The sequence below is a fragment of the Aphis gossypii genome, chromosome 1 (assembly GCF_020184175.1).
Source record: "Aphis gossypii isolate Hap1 chromosome 1, ASM2018417v2, whole genome shotgun sequence".
In the NCBI taxonomy this organism is placed as follows: domain Eukaryota; kingdom Metazoa; phylum Arthropoda; class Insecta; order Hemiptera; family Aphididae; genus Aphis; species Aphis gossypii.
In genome coordinates, this window is record NC_065530.1 from 20,209,529 (window position 1) to 20,234,567 (window position 25,039).

Genomic DNA, 25,039 nt, shown 5'->3' on the forward strand with positions numbered 1-25,039 from the left:
TTTCTTAGTGAAAAATACATAAAATAAATATAGACGAGCAAAATGAGCAGCGGTATATTTTTTTAGACGATAATCGAGTTTTGTAAACGGGAATTCATCCCTTTGACAAGAAAAAGTGTCATGTCGCACGTGATAAAATTTTAAAATGAGGATATTGTTGATGCGATAAACAGCGAAAAAAATCCGGTGTCAAAATAAAGTAACTTATATAATTTATGGTCGAACAGAAACCTACAACTATATCTTTCGGATATAGGTCAAACTAAATTGCTATAATAGTACATTTATTTGCAAATAATTTATGGAGTTGAGCTACTCGTGATATATAATAATCATTTATACAATTTGTATGACGTATTGAAAACGCAAGTCATACATAATGTTCCATGAAAATTTAATATATCTTCGTACAAGTTATAATAGATAAATTTAAATTAATTGTTTTCTATTTTTTTTTTTTTTTACTACAATCATTATTATAAATGCACTTTTTTAAATACGCACTAAAGTTTTAATGTACAACCAAATATGGCATATAGATTTTTTTCAGTCGACAAAAATACTGAACTCGAAAACACTCAGTTGTTACTTGCTTGTTATCTGCAAAAGGATCTCAAGTGCAATACACTGGTGCGCGTTCTTTTTTTTTTTAATACGCAAAAACGATTTTTAAAAAGTATAATGTATATTTATATTGTTCGGTTAAGAAATAAATACTTGATGTTAAAACACAATATTCATGAAAGTTAAAGAAAAATGCTGTATAAAATATATGAGTTGAATAAATTTATATAATGTAGAAACACTAGAAACAAAGACTGTTGCAAATAATAAACTGATATAGGTAACTATAAAAGCATCATATGTAAAATATATATATTATTATAAATGCATACTTTTATAATTTATTCGCTTTAATCAACCCTTATGTTCATTTTTTGTTTATATAATAAATATTATATACGTATATCACGGGTCGTTTTTGAATATACTAACGATGATGATAAAACAAAAAAGAATGATTGCCTTCGTTTGAGCAGTGAATTGATATATTATATGATACAATTATATACCTAATAGTCCTAATACTATAATTTCTGTGCAAAACACGATCGACGGGGTGGAGAACAACTTAGGATATTACACCACCACAAGGACTGGCACTCCGTTACCACGGTAACTCTGGTTTTGACCTACTACGCCACTTCCACCACCATCACTACCACCACCATAAAACCCATAATTCGGTACTCCTACAACAGCTGTTCTTGTTATTGTTTTTGTTGTTTTACGTATATATATACAGTAACTACCATACAGACTGTGTGTGTGGTAGGCTATAGAAGACATTTTCCTTTGTTTCGTTGTGTATATACAAGCGCAATTTAATAACAGTGTCGTCACAGGATATTAGGTAAGGGGTTGTGATTGATAAAATATAACGTTTTTAATATGTGAAGCCTGCAAACTTATTAGAATTAAATTAACGAAATACACGTTAAAACTTTAAATATGTTAAAAAGTGTCATCTGTTATCTATGTAGAATTTCCAAAGGTTCCAATGTTTGTATATTATTTCCCTTCGGAAACTTTTTCAAATTGATGTTTTTGAAATTTTACTTTCGATAGTTAGTAAATAAAGGTAGACAAACAGTTATTATAGGTGTAATATCATTAGAATGTTTTGGTTATTTAACTGCAGTACTTAAATGCTTAATGAACGAAGAGCAATGAGATTTAAAAATTCAAATTTTTACATTTTATTAAACTCGTGAAAACCTAAACCACGTACTGACAATTTTCAATATTGTTATCTTAAATTTTTACGCATAGTGCGGTGGTGTAAGTTATGCTGGAAAAGAGATCAACGATGTAAATTATAGTTTTTATTATGTGCTATATATGTATTATATTAAATATGCGGTTACAGGATGTTACGCAACTGCCCACACGACACGCGCGAATAAAACGTTTTAAGCTATACAATTCTATGTAATTATAGAGAGTTTAAAAAACACGTGCAGTGCTCCCATCGTATTATAATATTATATTATTATAACCACAGCACAGATTTAACCTTTTATATATATTATAACGCGCGCGCGAGCCCACAAAACGATGAAAGGAGATACAACGACATCGGTAGACACCTGCGGAGTGCACACAGTGACGGAGTAAAGACGATGGAGAGTATAATGTAAGTATACAATAGCATAAGAGAACAAGGACATTTTTTAATGTATATGTAAAGGTAAGAGTACGAATACCGGCAAAACCTAGAATATACAAAATATAGTTTGGTCAAAACCCGAATGATTTTCGTTCGGACGTAGTTCGGACTTTTACAAACGAGATTTGGTAAAACTTATCATACAAAATGTTCACCACAAATAACAATTTTACATGAGTAGGTTAGGTCATCCTAAGATTTACTGAATTTTGTATGTAAAAGTTCGAACTGCAAAAATTATTCAAGGTTTGGCCAAACTATTTTGTATATTATCCTAGGTTTTACCGGTATTCGTAGTTTTACCGTAACATACATAAGATTTAGCACAGGTGCATATTATTTATATAGAATAGGTGATAAGATGGAGAGAGACAGAGGAAAGTGAAAGCACTTTCCTCCAATAATAACGGTCGCGCGTGTGCATGCCTATATATATATTATGTGCACTATCCAATGTATATGTAATATATGCACGTACAATGTACAATGTACGTCGTACATATTATACTACCGCACATATATCAACTAGCTTCCGATCCGTTGGCCAAGTAGCTATATCGTGAGCTTTAAATAATAACAAATAACAATAACAACAATAATAATAACAATATATGCACACGCACACCATGCTCAAATTGTAATATTATAAATTTGCATAACCAGGACGAGAAATAAAAGTTTACAACCGAAAAACTATAGGCCTATCGTTTTGCGTGGCGTAACCGGTTGAAAAATGTTTTTTTTTTTTTTTAGGGGTGGGGAAATACACGATTTCCACGATATAAGTATGTATTTATAATATATATTATGTGTTTAGTTTTTGTGGCTTTCTAAATAAATGCCAACGGCTCGAGATCATTACAATGAATTATTTTACGTTCGAATACAAGATTTAAATACCATCTAGACTATAATATAATAAATTATACATAATATTATTAAAACCACAGAACAGCAGAACACTAAAAATATTAGATTTATATATTTTTTTGCGTAAATAATATGCTGCGCATTAGCGTAATGTGTGTAAAATACGTATTACCATAAAACAGTTACAGCAATCGAATTAATCGACTTCGTAAAACGCATACATACACCGCATATTTCGGACGTACCTAATTTTTTTTTTAAAAGCTATGAAACACGCATTTAAAATAAATTCCCTTAATATGGATTTTTAAAATTCAATTATATGACTATCCAACTTTTATTTTATGGATATAGATAGACACTTCACTTGGAATCAATATAATATGCTTTGCTTCTAACTATAGAGGATATATTATATACTATACATATGTCATATACATATATTTATTATGTAGTTTATTGATTTTAAAGAGTCTATATAGGTTGTATGTATAAATAATATACCTATAGTCTATACACTTGTAGCAGTATAAATTCATGATATATTAAAATTATCGAGTATTTAAAATAAACGAATGTAAATATTGTTTTGATGACTAAACAACATTAAAAATCATAAGTACTAGTGGTACTCTTAATATTACATAATAAACTTAGATGACGTACAGATAGATAATATTTATGGTTTGGTCTTGAAAATGAAACCTTGATTTTATATACAACAAACAAATAAAAATATACAACGTTACGAGTAATTATTACTGACGTTATATTATACGCGATATTGCTGTTGTATATACCGTTGCATCATAATATATACGATTCCTCTCACACAGTTCACGTTTTAAGCATATCTCCTTTTTCGACAAACTCCGTTCATCCCGATCGTTTTCCCTTATAAGTCACCATATATACTACTAATACTATACCTTGGATATAAGTTCGTCGTGATTTGCCAGGTGTGCTCTGCAATGAATGCAAGAGTATGTCCTGTGGCAGTCCGGCAGATACGCCTGAAACGTCTTGACCATGGTGCTCTAGTCAGCAGTACTCGGTTACGGGTTGAAACATGAAGTTCAAAATATGCATTCAATGTAACTAAAACATAACAAAACAAAATTGCATAAATTAAAATGTTCCTGAGCGTAAATGTTTTTTACTTAAATGAGCAAGTTTTGCGCAGTTCGTAAATAAAAAATAACATGTTTATGTATTTATGTAATGTAAACAAGCGATGTATTTGCGTCATGTCGTTTGTGTTTATGTTATTTTTAAAAGTATTGTTTCGTGTACTCTATAGATAAATTTTGGACCCGTATTCGAGTCTAGTATCGATTTTAAAATATGCACCTACACATTTAAATTTAGCGCGCTACTCAAGGACAAACCGACTCCTACCCTTGCAAGTACACTCGATCAATTTTTTCAGGACTTTGCCGAAATGTGTCACGAACAACGCTGCATAAGTGTTAAATAAAAAAGTCGATTCTATATGTTAGATTGAAACGCATACAGTTAAAATACGTTTAGGCACGTAACTCAACACTTTTTGATCCTAATATACATTTTTAAATGAACACAAACCGATTCAAATAGACCAGAAAATTTAAGTAATATGCCTATTTTTTTTGTATGCAAGTACAGTTATTATATTTTATTTATAATATATAATATTATACGACGTACTTAAGTTTGCTCAGTGAATTCTTATTCCAGTTATAATGACTAGCGGACAATAATATAATATAGGTACTACGAGAAATGCGTGTTACATTTGCACAAAATGCATGAACATAATAATTAATAAAATATTATTATACGGCCATGCAGTTTTTGATACAAAGTTTTTGTCCATTTTCATATAATTGAAAACATATGCAGTGTTTACAAACATTTTCCATTATTTTTCGTTGAATATAAATTAATACTTAGTGTTTACTACAGCACATTAAATCGACATGGGCACTTGTCTTGTTGTCTTGCATGTGAGATGGACAATCTCGATAGCATTCTCCGACTCGAAAGTTATTTAACATTAAAATTATAGTACTCTACTCGCGATAAAATAAAAACATAAAGAATATTGTACAGATTTAAAGTGATTATCTTGTGTAGGTATTATAGAAGCCTAAGAATAAAAATAAACGTGATTAAATTACGTTTTCTGTAAAATATACTGATGAAATATTGTTGTTCGATACATACAATATTTTATTTTAATTACTAATTAGTAGGTAATCATAATACCCTATCAGGTCACTTCTCAATGAAAAAATTTGAATAAAATATTTAAGGAAATTAAATATATAATCAGTATATTTGCAGTTTGTTAGTTTACATTTTTGTTCATAATTTTATGTATTATATATAATATTTAAAATTATATTTATAGCAGTTATATTAACACAAAGGTTAGATATTTTTTATGATTTATAAAATCAATAAAATAATATATAGAAATATTTTAACCAGTAGTAACACAGTTAGAAAAACAAATTTGATTAATGTAGTTTAATTCCATTATAGATACAGTATAATAATACGTAATTTGCTTCTTGGAAATATTTTAATGAACTAATTTAATAGAATAATCCTGGAAAAATTAATTGATCTAATTAATCAATAATATCATGCATTAAAATTTGATCGAAAATGTTACTAGGTTTGTTTTCTCTTATATGACGCAACGAATAAATTGAATAAAATAATAAAACTAGGTCAGAATTATAATAATATTAAAAATTAAATCTAAACAAGTTTTTTTTTCTACGACTTTCAGCTGTTTTTTTTACATAATATTTAAAAGAATACAGGTTACATTATTATTTGAAATTTTCATTTTGAATTCAGTTTTCTTACTATATTTTACCCAGTTTATGTACTTTTTATATCATAGTTCCTTGTAACTTATAACGCATGAACTGACGTTTTGTAGCAAAATCCTTTCCATTAAAATACACTAAAAATAATTTTTCACCCAAAGAAAAAATCACGATGTAAAATTTAAAACGGGATAGGAATTGTTAATATAGCCAATGAGATAAATTTATAAATTATAATTTGTACATGAAATGAAGTTTTAAGAAATATGAAATAAATACTCGGTGTACACATACAACTTTTACATTATTGGTCGATTAAATTCGAACTCTTAGTACCTACTCACACATTGTTATTAAATTTATTACTTTCAGTGGCTATAATTATATGGCTGTAGGCACCAGGTTTAAATATTTTAGTTTTATCATGGAAAAAACGTTTGTTACCAAATTTATTTTATACGTATTTAAGCTCTTATAATATCTTTTACCGGTTCTTTGGAATATAATATTCCCCTACCATTTACATAAGAACTACTTATACTAACATCTCCGTTCTACACTAGTCGTACTGGGAACATATCTTTCAAAGTCTCCCATGGGAGACTATTTACTTTACAAGGTAATATGGGTATCCGCTTATAAGGTTCTAAACTAACCGTGCTGAGGGGGATTGGAAGCGGTGATCTGCAGTCACCATAAATCACACACGAAACATATAGACATTTATATATATACTATATAAGTGTTCGCAGACGTTTTTTTCGGAATATAACGTTGCCTGAATACGTTATTTTAAGTGTTCGAGTTTAAAATGCTCGCAGAAAAATATACATAAATTGTGCGTTATAATTTATAAACGAACTTTTTACTTTGCTATTGATAAATGTTAAAACCTTAATATATTATTATCGTTATTAAATAATAATAATTATGAATAGACAATTCACGGACATTAAATATCTGTACCTATTGCAGATGATCGTGTTACAGCCATAGACTTAAAATATTAAAGTATAATAACATTTATCACCATGTGTTCAGCTGCAGTGTGCTTCTTCATGCCTATCCCATACGTATGTCAATGATCTATAATCGTATTATATTTACAACGTACCTACTTACTGATCGATTTGTAAATAAACAATACTATATTAAATTAGGCGTGTACAATGTACATGTTATATAGGAAATTTCGATGTTACCATCACACTCATAATCGATTTAGACGTGGTATCCATCTAACCAATGAAACCATAAAATATAAATACATAAAGGTGCGTGAGGCTCTTTTTGAGTGACGAGTTATCAAAAATAGTGCTTAAACGAACATAAGATAATGAATAAATAAACGTGCGCCGATGATTCTATAGTCACGGGAACCACGATAACGTCGTAAATACATCATTGTTCTTCGAAAATGATATTAGGTCCTTATAATAATTGTATTATTGGATACAAAATATAATAAGATATAAGACGGTTAAGTATAAAAGACAGTAGCGTTACGCGTCGATTACTGATTCATATTATTGTATTATACATATTATACGATGCATGTGATATGCATATATAGACGTATTCATATCATTATACTATACCTACTACAACGGGTGTATATAATATATCATTAACATTACATTGGCTTCCGAAACAATACTGGATCGCACGCGCGATTCTTACAATGCGTAAAAATTGTGTACGATCTTGATTGAATACGGTTTTTGTTTTTGAAATCGAATCTCTATATACGGGACAAAACATAATAATATATATAAAAAAAAAACCACATCGATGTTTTTAATAAGACTACACTTCGTCCAGGAAGGATAACAATATAATATGATATAAAAACAAAAATATAAAACACGATGCCCATCACAATACCTACACGGGTTTTACTTTAATAACATTGTAATGTGTTGTATTGTACGATTTCCCGTTGAAAAACACAGCCGGGCCACCTGGCTCCGTGCCCGCAGAGTCCGAGACGTTTCTTTGTTTTGGAGGCGTAATGTAACAATAAAATAATAATATCATATAGGTGTACAGGTCGTCTGCAGTGTCTTTTCGGCTTTGTGTTCGACGTCGCCGTCGAACGCTCACGCCGATCCGGAGAATACGGAGATCGTACTTCTATTAATTATAAATACATTTTTTGAATTCGTTTTCGGAGACAAAATACAATATTATATATTACAATTTACGCATTATTATGGTTTCGTTTACAATAGTCAGGTACATTGCAGTTGCAAAATATAGTTCTTAAATCGTATTGTTCGTATACCTGTAAAATTCGGGGAAGACAATAATTTCGATACTTTTTGCATAAGTATTGATGACCTTATGTTAGCTTATAGATCCGATCGTCCGAGAAACGCACATCCGTAATGTCGATCTGTTCGTCGTTCAAGGCCTTGTTTCTTCGACCGTCTCGGGTCAACGCCTATAGTCGATCTATAACGCAATATTCTCGGTTGTACTATTTCATAACAGAAGACTATTCGTGTATAAACTTCGCGTGTTAGTCGCCGGTCCTCGGGGATTAAGCACGACAGCTGACGAGGTGTGCTTGTACACTGCACTCGGAGATTATCCGCGAACGTGAATGTCTGTTTGACGCATCTCTATTCCATTTACTACCGTGCTCTGTAGTTCTTTTTTGGCGTCTCAGTATAATCTCTATATTTATTTCTGGAGTGTTATTATTCCAAAACCGCTGCCAAAATGTCTCAACTTCCACGTCTAAATGTTGTATCATGTCACGTGTTGACCGACGTTTTGGCTTACGGGCGTGTATCGACGTGGTGATCTGTGGCCGGCTGCATAATATTTTATCTGTTTCGTTAAAAAACGAGTATAATATTGTTTTGTCGAAATCGTGCTTTAATAATCTGTACCATTATCACCATCACAAGATACTGTTATCGACTGGTTTATTATATTTTATATTGTTTAAAACTGTTGTTCATTTGTCCGGGCACATGATTTCCACGGCGGTCAATGGCACACGAGGCCGCGAAAAAACACGTGGTCGATCCATGCACGATTGCTGTAGGCAAGCAGTCGCATTATTATAATTGCAGTTATATTTTCCGGCAATATAAATTATATTATTATGGTCCGATGCCATCATTCAATGACTTTTGTCACCGTCGTTGAGTTATTATAAATATTACCACAAAACAAATATACTATAAGCAAAATATCTGCAAAAATAATGATATCTAGCGATGGGACATTGGGAGATGTGTCAGCCAATAGGATAAGTTAAGAACGAATTTTTAGACACATTATGTATGTATCTATAGAGGGGCTACTAACATACTTTGGAAATAGTCCAACAGTTATATCAACACACCTCAACGATAAACTAATATTATAACAGGAAGGGAATGAGAGAGATATTTTACCCCCATGACCTTTTTCAATGTTTATAATAAAATAAAAAATATTACTTATACTCGTATCTATAATAATTTATAATTACAATCGTTTTTAATATATTAAGTAGATGTCGTTTTTTAGTTTAAATCAATAAATTTATCTTATGTCATTAAAGTTATTATGTTTTAATAATGATTAAAGTACATGTTATAAAAACCACTCGACGATTATAATGATATATTATCTCGTTAGTGTTAAAAGGGATAAAATTATGATTAATTACACCAATATGTAATATCACAATGTGAGATAATAGTGAAATTACACTGATTCGAAGATAATGTTTTATTATAATATGTTTATATCGACGTGACGCCTACACACATGGGCGAGCAATATTTTCAATCCTCGAAATTCGTTTGCAGAATAGATAGTATATTAATATAAAATACGATATGGGTACCGGCCTACCGCCTCCGTTCGATTTAGTTTCCCATTACAATTTATTTTTATAATACTTATATATGATTGCTTCGATTAGCTATTGTTCTACACGATGTAATCTATACGCACACACATAATAATGTATATTCATAGGTGCTGTATACAGTTTTAGTAGAGATTTTTTTGTATTATAATATAATTATAATTCATCCAAGTATAAAGTCGTGTGTGCATTGTTCTGCAGCACTCGCCTTTTAGCGTTCGTTTTATAGCATTCGTATTGTGCACTATATAATATATAGTAGAAACAAAAAAAAAAAAAAATACTAGGGACGCTCACTTTAAGAGCTTCGTTATTCGGTCACCTACAATATGAAATGTAGGCTGCAAACGAATCGTATAATATAATAGCAAACTGTGCTTAAATATCATATTATGATATTATTATTCACAAAAATAGTATACCTTGTACAATATGTGTTTATATTATGTTTCAGACATTGTGGGTACATTAGTTATCTTCTACCTACACGGTCGAATTTCTTACATCAAATGGATCTAGTCAACCTAAAGATTAGCTGTTTAATTAAACTTTACAAAATCCTTAAACCGTTGTTTATTTTTTTTTTAAACTTTATAAATTTCATTAATAGTTAATAATGTTCTACGCCGAGACCATAACATGTAGTAACAAATTTGATTTTGAATAATTTAATTTCCTTTGCGAGAAGTTTAAGTAAAATTCGTGTAACATCTTTATGATGTTTTATAATTTAATCTACATCCATAACGGTTATATACTCGAATTCTAATAAAAAGTTCAACATTTTTAATTAAATAATCATCACATAAACGTAGAACTATTAGATCTATAGGTTAGTTATAGTTAAGTTTAAAAAAAAACATTGTTGAGAATTTGAGATCCGATTTTATATATACATATAAATATATTATATATTATAATTGATTGTGAAATAGATATTTTTTTGATATAATATTACAGGAAGCCTGCTAAAAAAGATCGTTGAAAAAAATATAGATACGACACGAAAAATGTATGCATTGTAAAAACTTGTCAACTTTGTAATAATTATAATTATTATAGTAATAATAACATGATTACTAGTTATATTAAAATTCTATCGAATGAAAAAGTCACGTTTTGACATTCAAAATTCTAATAATATAATTGCATCTAATATAAATATGTTAGATGTATAAATAAATATAATAATATATTTATATTGTAATTTATGTTTTACAGGTCGATGCCGAGAAAATAAATGATCCACAAGACTATGCAAGTCCATCTGCTCCTGTAAATACCGTCACTGGATTATAATATAAGTATCGTAAGAACATGTTGCGGTGAGCGTTAAAAAACGATGTCGATGCCCGCTCGATCGCACTTTTTATTTTACAACTACTAGTTAATCGTCATTCGTTGTTTTGCACCAAAGTCACGGACAAATAACACCGTCACCGGGCAGGTGTATTTATATTATATAATATACAGTGTGTTATCGCAAAAATAAATATTAAAATGTATACAAATGAATATTTTACAGCGAGACGGCCGACTTGTCATTCGTGTACCTACTCAAGTCAGGGGGGTTGACGGCTGGCTGACTTTACTTTTACACACAATACACAATAAAAGCTATATCCTCATTTACATACATACCAGTTATATGTTATATACGCACACCAGGTGTAGCACTGCTGTAGCAGATGCCCGTTTGTAATATAGTATCTAGTTAATATTTCGAGTTTTGACACGAACTTGCTGGATATACTATATACACCTTTATAGATAAACAAGACAACGGACTTTATTATATAGTCTTTAGACGAAATCGTTCTTGCCACCTGTATCTTTTCATCAGTCAAAAAATGATGCGGACGGCGTGTAGCGTTTTGCATCTAATTATCATGGTGGTGGGTACAATGTACCCGTTACATAAATGATGCAATGAGCAATTTCTTTGTAATATAGGTATCAAGTAAAAAAAAAGTATAAAGTATAACACGGAGGTGATGAACGAATACGGGCATTGATTATTGTATTCACACGATTAATGCGAGTTTTCTTTATATCATTATCTTGCATCAGTAAGATGAGCGGAAAATGAGAAGAAATCTACAAGTTTTGAAATAGTTATACATTTTTTCTTAACGCATAAAAACATTGGATCTCGTGAGAAAAATAACTCGACTTTCCCGGCTCGCGATTATTTTTAATCGACCGTGCATTCTTACTAGGAAACCAGTCGTCAACACAGCTGCAGTCATGTGTGCGCGCGTGTATTATATACATGTTACAGTTAATGTTAATAATTGAATAATAGTTTTTATGACTATTTAGAATGTGTATATAATATAGGTATATATACTTTATTATATTATATGAGTGTATTTTCGCCATCACATATCACTTCTAAATCGTTAGTAACAAGAATTATGTATCTGAAAACCCTTCATGCGTCGTTTCAAAAGAAAATGTTTTTGTGACTTAGAATATAGTAAAATAATTGTATGCATGAAAGTGTTACTATATAATGAACGATTCGTTTAAAACCAACTCATATTATGCTTAGGTATTATACATATATATACAACAAAAATAATGTATAGATTGTATAATGTATATTATCAAAAAATGAGAATTAAAAATAATAAATATTTACTTATATTATACACTGTGAGCACTGCACCAATGTTATTGTTTCCTGTCTACGGCCGAGACGGAAAAACTACGGAAGTGACGAATATAAACGCACAAACGGACCGCGGCGCACATCATTAGAGGGCCATTTGACAAAGGAAACCATTACGACGACAACAATGACGAACAAATGTGTCTCTTTGACGACGATGATATAGCCGACACTGTATGCGATGCTTGCAACCCCCTCCCCCTCCCCATCACCGGATCAGTGTTCCTGTCATAAAACTTAGTTTTCGAATTATTATCCCCGTAAAAATAACGATTTTAGTGAGGCATGTCGCGCGCGCGATTATGACGCAATTCATTGTAATACTACGGTCGAAGAAGAGGAATAGTCGTCATACGCAATGAATCTCTCTCTCCGATTGTCATCCTGCAGCTGTACAGGTACAATTCGATGTGGTGATTTTCGAAAAAGGTTTCGAACAAATACGAAATCAGTAGACCATCAGCAGCAGCCTTGTCACCGATTTGGATTTAACGAAATTGATGTTTCGCTTGCCGAGAAACACTCGCAAAACGAAAAACACTGCCATCGGCCGTGTACAATATAGATAAATTAATATCATACAAATATATATTCTGTGACTGCTTTTCAATAAACGAAGTCTACGTAAACAAATGAATTGTTGACGTCGATATTTAAACAAAAGAAAATATAATATCATATCCTCACAATACTATCATACTATTATGAGTATTATTTTTATAATATACATCGATAGTAAATAATAAAACGTTAAAATAAATCTCAGTTTTATAAAGAAATGTTATTCGTTTCTATGACAACAGTACGTCTATATTATATTAATGTATTATAATATACATATATATCATATTAAGTCGCATGGTCAAAAGACGAAACATTACTTTCGTATAATATATGATCCATATATTTTTTTCGAAATACGTACAGAGGGAATAATTTAATATAATGCATAAAACACACCCATACACACACACATAGTAATCTAATACGTATAAATATAATATTATATTGAGGCGGCGGCATGCAGTAGTGCACCGAAAACTGTCATGTGCCAAAAGGTCATATCTGATAAAAACTATCATTATATATTATTATATTGCATGTACTGATATTTATTCTATACATATAAAATAAATTGTAATACATATATAATAGTACTATAATATAATACACAGAGTTAAACCAATATTATTATATTGTTTGGCATTGTTTTTTCGTGTAATCGTGTAACTTTATAAGTATATTCTAAGAGATTCGCCAGAACTCAAGTATAATATAATATTTACTATATTATGCAAACCCAGCGATTCTCAAACTTTTTTTTTCGCGGAGCCCTTGATATACTAAAAATAATTCACGGATCCCCAAAAACTTGAAATACCAATTTTACAACTCAAACAATTATGGATCAATGAATTGCTAATATACAAACTGTATACAATATAAATGTAACATGTAACTACTTAACTAAAAATAATACATGTAAGTATTTAATTCAGATGTGCGGAGCCCTAGGTCTCCGTGGATCACAGTTTGAAAACCGCTGTACAATCCTATACAATAAGTATTATTATTTTTTAGAAAATTTTAAATCGTATCGTTTTATATTTCTATGGATAAAAAAAAATAGCTAAAACAATAACAGCCGAGTTAAAACGTTTCGTAATATATACGAGTACGGCCGTTTCCAAATTATATAGATGCTATTAAAATGACTTAATTATAGTATAATTATAGGTACCTACGTCAATGGCTATTTTCAATATTTTCCGCATAAACTGTAGACGACTTCAAGGCGTACCTATGGCGATTGTTTGTATCAAGTATTTGAGTTAAACTATTAAGTCGTTAAAAAGGGTAAACATTTTTTTCGTAATTTCATGGATCTGTTAAATTTGTGTTATAAGTCGTTATTAAAAATTTTTTAACCAATACGGTCACATGGTCAAAAGAAAAAAAATCAGTTTTTAATTGATTTCATGTGTTAATAATGCAATTTTTCAATTATTTTTTTCAATCAAATTTATTACACTGAATATTGCATTACATAATATTATATAAAACATAATAATATTATATTGTTCAAGTATTATTCATTTAATCTAATTAGTTCAAATACAAACATTATATTATATAATATCATACAGTTGTGATTAAAAATAAATAATATTTGGCAAATATTGTTTTTACATAAATCTATTTATTTATTTCGATAGAAAATGTTCTCGTTATATCTTGAACAATAGTACAATTTATTTTTTCAAGTTAAACAAAATATTACCAGTGTATAATTATTATTTACTATAATACCTCATTATACTATATTTGAGTCTATATAAACAGCAATTAAACATACTATTATAAAACATTTATCGATACTACTTAGTTCTTGCTGGATTAGAATAACATTATTGAATATTATCCATATTATGAAATATGAAAGAGTAATTGAACGATAAAACAACTTTGAAATAATCGTTAAAATAATAAGTACAATAATTATAAAACCGAGTTAATTGTTCGCTGATAAATGTATTTTATGACTTTAAAGTTATAACAGTGCAATACTATAAATTCTAACGATTTTTTTTTTTATTACGTAAATTGTAGATTATGCGAACAAAAGTAAACACAACACTAGTTAGTAATTAGTGATAAATAATTTTTAAATTCGACGAATTTCAATGAACCACGGAAAGATATTACGTATGGGAAGTCTCTAGACATTCATTGAAACCGTGTTGTACATAATCGTTATGCTCGAAAGTCGGAACAAAAACACAAAATGATGTATAATATTATATGTATTGCAATGATTTTTATGCGAATACAAGATATTGCTGATGGCGATGACACGCTCAACATAATATACATGTATTATTATAATAATGCACGTGATTTGAAATTAATTTAAAGGGCTATTATATGTGAGCATTAATTGAATTGAATTAGTATATAAACTATGAATTATAATAAAGTAATAAGTTTTATATTTTAATTATGCTATTATTTAGTAACAAAAAAAAAAAGGTTGTAGTGTTGTACGTCATAATTTATTGTGACTTATATTGTTTATAACTGCGTTGCAATGTATTTCATACGTGTTTTCAAGTGAATGAACTCGTGAGTAGGTTTATATGTACGTAGGAGTACAAACGGACGGGAAAACTTCTAAAAAATTCTCACTTAAATTATTCAACAACGACATTACGGATAAAAATATTACGATCCGCACACGAAACGCATACTCGAAATACATAGTAGGCCTACTATAATAATAAGCGGCTTAATTCTTTAGGGTGGAAGGGAGAATTAATGTATATATTTTTAGACTTAGCAGGCAAAACAATTATGTTTGTTGTAAGTTCGTCTTATGACGAGAAAAACAAAGAAAAACTCGTAAGTCGCAAACGGTTTGAAGAAAATAACCTCACGTGACCTCCCCACCGCCGTGACCGGCGGTGGCGTCGACCGCACAAAGCGGTATTGCGCGCCACCGCCGCTCGTTTTTATTTTTTCGCTGGACTGTGGCAGCGAACAGCGACTGTCAATGCCCTCTCCAGGTACGTTTGTAACTTGGGCGGCGGTAGGGGAAATGGCGTTGTATTAATAATATAATATACTACATATGAAATACAGACGCCGCTACAAACGGATTTTCTCGGGCAAACGGTGACCGCGACGACGACGACGACGATGACCATGATATAATATTTTCGTAATAACATTATATATTTTAATAATACATGTGTTGCGGCCGGAAACGCGACGACCGGTCATGATTTTTCGTATTAAAACTCTCAACTGCATTAGTTGTACTATTGTGCAACTAAACAAAATACGATAGATATAATGTATTAAGTACGATAATAATATGTAAACATAATACGACGACGGATTTCGCGTATTAAGCAACGAAACGAGTCCGGTTATAAATGATTTAATATTATTTTACGATATTTAGTGCAACGACGACGTCTTCCCGTAGTCCTCGGAGCACCTCTGTCACCGACGATTATCATTACGCGGAATTCGCAATACATTGTTATTGTTATCATATACTTTTTGTATATAATAATAATAATAATAATAATAATAATGATAATACTAAGATGTGTGCAAACACGATTTTCAATAAAACACTGAACACTATCGCATATTAATTACTAGCAACACCAAGTATAACATATTTTTAGTGATCTGACCAACACTCAAAAATGTTGCAAGACCAACACCCTCATTAACCTTTATCCTAAACTCAATATATTATCGTGGTGGCTTCACCACCATCATACAGCCTTTTTATTAAAATAAAAAAGATTATATTTAAACTCGAAACATTTTTTTCTTATATGGCCAGTGTTGCGTAAAAATGTAATTGATAAAAAAGTTATAATAACTATAACGGTTTATTATTAAAAAAATTCATTATTTCACAACATTCGATTAATCAAAATAACGTTTTAAAGTTATAGTACGATAAGGCTTTTGTTTGAGCCAATGATCTACTTTCACAATTTATAATTTTTTTGGTGTCAATAATTATTTCACAATTTCACATGGTATGAGCATGAAATATTCGAGACGATTTTTTGTCTAACCATCCCTTAATATTTGGTCTATACAGTCAATGCTACATCTAAACCCCTTATTCGGCGCCATTAGGTGAACTGTAGTACATCATGAACACTTCTCCGATAAACTACTTTATAATACAATATACCAATGAACAAATTCAATAACACAAAGGATATATTATGGGAATATGGAATTCATTTAGCGATTTTGTGACCTACAGAGTATTTTTAGGTTTAGTGTGCGGTTTATTGGAAAAAAATAAAATTAATATAGCTAACGAATGCAATTAGTTTATATGAAATTTCAAAAAAAAAAATCGTCTAATAAAACATACACTTTTTTCGTCTTCCAAAAAATTATATTATCAAATTGTTGGAATTTTTATATTAAGTGATAACGAAATTCAGCTAAATGATATGCTAAGTGCTAAGAGATTTTCATTAACATATCATACATTTTGAGTTTTAATATTAACCGTAGGTAAGCATTAAATTATTTGTTTATTAGCCTCATCATTTACAACATTTACAACATTTTCTGAATGATTGATATATTATCTTAACAAATATAGTCAATATCTTTCAGACTGTGAAATGATTTCTATTTATTAAAGTAATTCCCTGAAAAATTTCTCTGGATATAATTGGAATTATTAATATTCAATATATTTTTATCTTGGTTTATCTTATAAAATTACAGTAGATCACAGCAGTCCCAACTCCCCGTAGGTCAAAATCTAAACGAATTATCGGTATGATCTATTTTTATATTTTGCTTTCAAAAGTACACAGTATACACAAAATATGGTTATCAAAAATCTTACAATGTTATATTTTGTAAAAAAAAATTAATTTCTTCATTAGTCATGACTAATAATAAAACATAATCCTAGCTGTTTTACTTGGATAAATAACATTATTACGAATATATGTAAATATCTAATAGAAACAGTTTTATGATTTAATCGAACGCTTATGCTGTGAATAATAATATGCCTTCTGATATATACGAATGAGGTTATATTATACACAGTTTTTCAAACAGAGACAAAGGATTTTCAACGAGAAAAAAACATTTAAAAAAAATATGTTTGAGTAAAGGTATTTTTTTTCTTCTTATACAGCGAAAATGAAAACGTTAAAAAATCTTTTAATGTATTATGTGTAGGTATATACACACTGCTGTAGTTGAATAGAATTCTTACATATTATTTTGATGGGACTTATGTGCGAATAACGATCTCGCCACTGAACCACTTTAACTACTTTTTTTTTTTTTAATTATTCTCGAGTTTCAAATTTTACAAGCGTATAGACGCTATACTTGTATGAACTACCTATATACAGTTTCATAATTTTAAAATGTGTCAAGTCGACGACATACAAAGGTTGTTTTCAACACACAACTAGAGCTATATAAAAAAAATGAATGTTTAAAATCACTTAAAAAAAAATACACATACGAAAAAATGTATATATAAGTGTTACATGTATGAATAAAATATGTAACTCTGACAGCTGAAGATTGGCGAGTATTGAATATGTCGCGTTTCTAATGTGTATATATTAATAAATATAAATATACATATAAATGCATGTGCGCGAGTGTAGTTGTGTGCGTATGCGTTGAGTGCAAATTAAATGTGGACAGTTCATCGTTAACGAATGAATGCCCCTCGAAAATAGATTATATTATTAGATTTTATTCGACACAGTAAAAAATAAAAAAATAATGCATAATAATATTATCGTCGGCATGGAAATGTAGAACGATGGTCAACAATTTTCTTCATAACCAAAGTAATGTTCAAATGCAATATGTCAATATGTATACAATTCAATATTTCATTATTTTCATTATCGAGGTTCAATGGTGTGTATTGGTAGACTATACTAACAAAAGGTGAATAACAATGAATATTAAGTATTCCAGTGGCTGATGTGCAATTAGTTGCAGGACTGCCAATAAAAATACATCCAACATAATACAAGAAAATTTCGAAGAATCATAAATTATTTACTGTTGTATACTTAAATTAATTTGCTACTCGACCTTTATTCTTCGGCTTACGAAATTATTGTATTCATTTCATTTGACTAGTAATAAATATGGATTATTGTATTATATAATAAGTAGATATTCAACAATGAAGGGTAACTATGCAAGTTGCTGAGTAGGTGTTTATGAATAATAATGTTTAGGCATCATGTATAAATTCAATTTCGTTAAGTAATAACATATATGCGCCCAGTACTCACCTATCTATATCTACATATTTTATAATTTTAGTCTTATTAGAAGGAACCGAGATAGTTTTCAACAGGGTCTTACCACTCTTACCATCAAGGTTTTGACATTCAGACAAACTTTATAAAGACACCTGCGAAGTAATAAAACTTTTAAAGCAAATTATCAGACATCGAAATGATCAAATATTAAAATAGATAAATTTGATTGCATTTTGAAAACCAATTAAAACGTAATAAGAAAAAAAATATTATGATTTAGTAAATTAAAAAAAAAAACCTGATCGATTAAAGAAGATTAAACTAATAAATTGCGTTTATCAAATTAACTTTTTTTTTGATACGTAATTATAATTAATAAATAGTGTAAACCATAAACTGAGAAGATATACCCAATTAAATAGTACACAGAATCATTCTTAGAATATAGCCACTATAGTTGTAATCCAATACACATGCGTTTTAAACATAGATAGCTTATATTATATTCTAATTACATAGCACCTATTAATTCATAATAATAATTATTATACTTGTAATTTGTATTTTATATAATATTAATATAAACATAATGGCATGGATGATTATGATTTATGGCTTATAAATTAAAATTAATGTCATAATTGACAGCCATTGTTAACATGTTTAACAACCTGTTCGTAGAACTGTCGAATGAAGATGCTACGTATTTCATTTTCGTGGCGCCTTCGAGGATTACATTATCCCTAAATACTTACATTTCTTCGAAACTATCGTAGTCTGTAGTTAAAGTTTAATATACCTAACTACGGTTTTCTCTGCTTGAATTATTTAGGTGCTTACCTGTTGAATATTATAATATCACGATTGTGACATTAATTACACAAAATACTAGGTATGTACGGACAAACACAGCTGTTCACAATGTATGGTTTGTTTTTTAACTTCGTAAAAATATTATCAAATCGAACAAAAGAAAACAAAAATGTTCCATTTCAATGAAAAATAACCTATTAAAATTATTTATGGCTTTATTTTATCACTATCGACAATATTTACCATTATTCATCAATTTAAAAACAAAATGATAATAATATACATTATATTTGATTTCTTGTTTTGTATAAATATTTTATTAAAATATAAGATACCTTATAAGTAGGTATCTAACGTTGATATTATTTGATGTAGCTACTGCATGGTAATATTGATGGGCTTTTAACTGTTTATTTAAAAGTTCACAACAACAAGTTGTAAGCTGGATATACTCGTATTGTTTAACTGTTTCAACTCTCAAAACATAAAAGTACAAACATATTTCGTAAACAATAAATTGGGAGATTGAAAATCATCTTCTTAACAATTTACAAAAAAAAGAAAGGTAATTTTTATTTGAAAAAAAGTTTGTTTTGCCACAGTTGGTATACTTTTAAAATTTCTTAAATTTAAATTAATACCGATTTGACAGTCTAGTTCATACTCCTTAAGTATAATTTAAGATTCCAAAAATCTAAGTTTGAATAAATTAATTATTAAACGAAGAAATGTGGTACAAATATGCACGCTGATTCACTATATACACATACACATATATATATAAATACATATAAATGCACAACATTGTAGTTAAAATTTATTTATTAATTTACCTACCAATGAAATTTCTTGGATTTTTTAACTTGTAAGCCGGGGCCATATTATAGTACATGAAAAATAGGGTCATCAAAAGACACCCTGCTCCCCCCCCCCTCAAACGGCGCCCCTGGAATAAAAAAAAGTGTATTTTTGACCTTCATGCGCTTAAACCTACTTACTGCAGTTTTAAAGGCATATTATCACAAATGATGTAAAAACACAGTATTCAAAGCGAAAGCCCTTGTTTCTGGTACTTCGAACATAATATTTATAGAAGGGTCACGACATCATGGAGACCGAGACGATCTCGTGTGACTGCATAGCCCGCATACGATTTGTATACTTTAAAACGAGTTGTTATCGAGAAACGATCAACGGCCGTGAAATTTTTTTTTAAAAAAAAACCTATACATGTTGACATCATATTATAATAAAAGATAAGGAGATTAATAGTGTATTATCATTATGTACATTTTACATGGATTATATATCGTATACTGCGTGAAGTTCCTCGTCGGGGGTCACGAACTCAATTGGACGACGTAATACCTACTTGTAGTTTTTATCATCTTGAATGACCCATTTTTTAATGTATAAAATAAATTCAAGATAAAGGAAGACACATCGTGTCATAGACTGTAGAGGAATGAAAGCAGAAGTTCAAGTATCAATATCCGAAAAAAAAAGCATAATTCTTTATTTGGTAGGTAATATAGGTATACAAAGTAATATATTTAAGTGTCTACACTCAATACTCATCATTATTACAATATTTCTTGACTTTTGAAAAATATCATTTTTACATTATTTTATGTCATTATAAGAGATTTTTGAAAAAAGATATTATTATTTTTCAAAAATACTGTTTAGAAATGACATGGAACCATGAAAAAAAATATTTTCATAAAAGTCGAAACTTTTTAAAATATAACGAGTACTTATATAGATTATAGAGTGTATATAAATTTATCATCTGTATTATATAGTAATTAATTTTTCAGAAAACATAAAAGAAAATACATTTTAAATACGCCCAATAAGTTAAGATTTTAATATATACGTATTAATCATAATATATTATTAATATTATTATGTATACCTCTTTTTTTACAAAATTTATACAATTATACGTTCGAGATATACGTAGGTCGTCGAACGTATAATGAAAAAATATATCTTACTAGTTATAAAACAAGGTATCTACCTAACTGTAATTTCACTGCAGAGTAGATTGTACTTATGTTCTTTCTTATACGTATAAGAGGTGCAAAATGGGTTGTTGAATTAAAATGTATCACTGTAGCCAGTATGCTGGTTCTACCCGGTAATGGGTTAGGTGTATTTCATACACATTTATACAGACAGAATGCATTTGTGTTCGAAGAAAAGGAAAATTATTGTTTTATTAACAGTTTTTACAATTATCATTGGTCGTCACCGTCGTCAGGCTATAAATCGAAAAAAAAGGAGTTTGGTTATTTTCGTGTAGTTAAATACTGAAATATAGCATATTATATGAAGTTTTTATAGTAACATAGGAAGCTTTCACTTCGAATACGCGTTTAACCATATAAATAAAGTCGTAGAAATTATGTCAAAGACGCAAACACAAAACGCAGGAAAAATTAAAATCAGAAAAATTAAAATCATTACTATTATAAGTGCATTTATGTACGCATAGTACATTATATATTATGAAATTGATGTATCTATACAGGTAATTATAAATCGTTCGCGTGTATACACGATTGATTAATATAGTTGGGTAAAAAAATTATGCAAAACATAATTTTACTCGTGCAATAACCGTTTTAAATATAATGTGTATAATGTGAATACGTATATGCGTTTTCGTTGAAATCAATTTTTATTTAATTGTTAACGATTTTAATTCCCGTATTGAGGCAATATAAAATTAAAAATAATAATTGTAGTAATATAATCGATTGAGTGATTTGTTAACATAAATACAATTTACACTATGAGCGACAAATCGATAGCCACAAAAAGTGTTAGGAAAATTGTATTTAAAATGTACGGCTTCTATGAAACACCTAGTATACAATAAAATGCAATTTTAAATAGAAAGAACATGGTCATATTTTTTTATTGTGATTGAGGTCTCAACGATTGTCGTGACTCGAGAGCAACAATAACAATTTATGTTATAACTGTTTATAACTATAGGTAGTAGGTTGTTAGTCCGCTAACTAGCAATTTGAAAAAAATAATATAATATTTACGAGGTAGAAACGAGATATTGTACAACCTAACCCAAGCAAAATCACGAAGACCGACGTTATACGGGTTTCGTAGATCCCCTCGTTTAAAAGATATCGCAGGAAAGTAAAAGAACCATTGTGCGATATTTTTCTTCTCCTACGTGCGCGAGTAAATCGCACGTGCGCACGAAGCGACAGCGGTGGCCAAAAAACATTGTTAACTACGCAATACACCGCGGAGCCACAGCTAGATGTGGCAAAGAGGCGAAAGCGGTAATCCGATTTTGGTCGGAAAAAGTATAAATGTTAAAAATTCCAAAAAAAAAAAAAAAAAAGCGTACGCTGATGGTTTCTTTTAATAATATTTTAATACCATCGAAAACTGTCTAATTAGTAGGTACCTTAAAATATAAAACGATATGGGTAAATATGAACCCGTAGATGGAGATTATGCAACCATTACTCTCGCCGGTATTTTTTTGTCCGAGTAAAAATATTTTTGGAATGAAAAATGCATAGGTCATAACAACGTAGTAGGAATATTAAAAAATACAAAATAATATAATACGCTAATATTTTGGTCGTCGGATTTACTCTACCGGCGCTATCCGATTTTGGACCCGACCCGATAGTAAAAAAGAAAACATATAATAAACTCTGACACCTCAACCTAACCTAACGCGCCAATACCGACGACAGTCCAACACTAGGACGACTACGTTGCCACGAATTTATATTGGAATATTAGGAGGCGATTATTACCTGCGCGGACGACGACGGCAGCTACAGTGTCGTCTGTCGGCGAGTCGCTGTGACGACGGCGGCGGCGGTGGACAGTGTTTGAGACGATATCGCAGGCCACACGTTATTAAGTCGACTCGCTGTCGGCGAAGGATACTCGACGAGGAAACGACGGACGGCGACAAGAAAAACGGAAAAAAAACGCCAAGCACCGATACGTGCGTGCGAACAATACAGCGGTGTGCACGCGTCTGATGCGGCGAACAGCTGACGAATGAACACAAAACAACACGCGCGCCACAATGGGAAATCCTCTCCGAGCGACGACGGCGTGTGGATACTGCGCGCGCGGGGTGGAGCGCGACTACTCTATAGCGCGGCGCGGCGCGGGCGTGCGGCCGGCGCTTGCGCAGTGCTGCCTCGCCGTACGTATACGCATACACGTCGGGTGTCGCGAAACGTAAACAACAACCGTCGCCGCCGCCGCCGCTGCCGCCGCCGCCGCCGTGAGAGGAGGATGACCTGCTGCTGCTGTTGCCACTGGCCGCCGCCGCCGCAGCTGAGCAGAGAGCACTCCGCCGCCGCCACCGATGGCTCCTCCACCGGCAATCGATTGTGCGTGTGAGTGAGAACTACTTTCCCCTCGCGACCCCACCACCACCGCCTACCTATCGATTATGTCCCCCCCTCTCACCCCCCGCCCGTACACCGCCGCCCAAGTCGTATTATTGCGCCGTACGTAAACATACGGCACACGCGCGCAATCGTTATTGCTATTATTATTATTAAATCTGTGTCACGAAGATAATAATAATATTATCAAAAAAAAAAAAAAAATCGCTCCAACCCACCCGCGCCACCGGCACCACCCCGGCGAGAAATCAATTACGCGCAAAGTGTTTATGGTGTTGCAGGAGTCACCTACTTTTCGATCGACGTACAAATCGTTGTTCTACATATTATTATTATATTATAATATTATATCTACGCCTACAGTAATTATAATATTACACAATCTTTGAACATTTTACGATTACCGCAAATTACCGTATTTGTATATATATATACATAGGTACTGCACGTGATTATATGCACATTTGACGATATACTGACTTGTTGGTGTGTATACATGCTGTCAAACATAGAAATATATTTTCTTTTATGAGATATA

At 30.8% G+C, this 25,039-nt stretch overlaps 1 protein-coding gene across 2 annotated transcripts in view; it reads right to left on the reverse strand.

Moving 5' to 3' along the window:
* Nucleotides 1–24,202, reverse strand: part of LOC114126241 (protein yippee-like 1) — a 39,148-nt gene extending 14,946 nt beyond the window's left edge. For both annotated transcript variants that reach the window (XR_003592573.2, XM_027990138.2), the window contains exons 1-2: nucleotides 23,890–24,202; nucleotides 4,030–4,198 (exon numbers count right to left, since the gene is read on the reverse strand). Coding sequence is in view for 1 of the 2 variants with exons in the window: in XM_027990138.2 (XP_027845939.1) it covers nucleotides 4,030–4,131 (102 nt within the window). In the remaining variant the exon portion in view is untranslated. The remainder of the gene's footprint in view (nucleotides 1–4,029; nucleotides 4,199–23,889) is intronic.
* Between the last annotated feature and the right edge of the window lie 837 nt (nucleotides 24,203–25,039).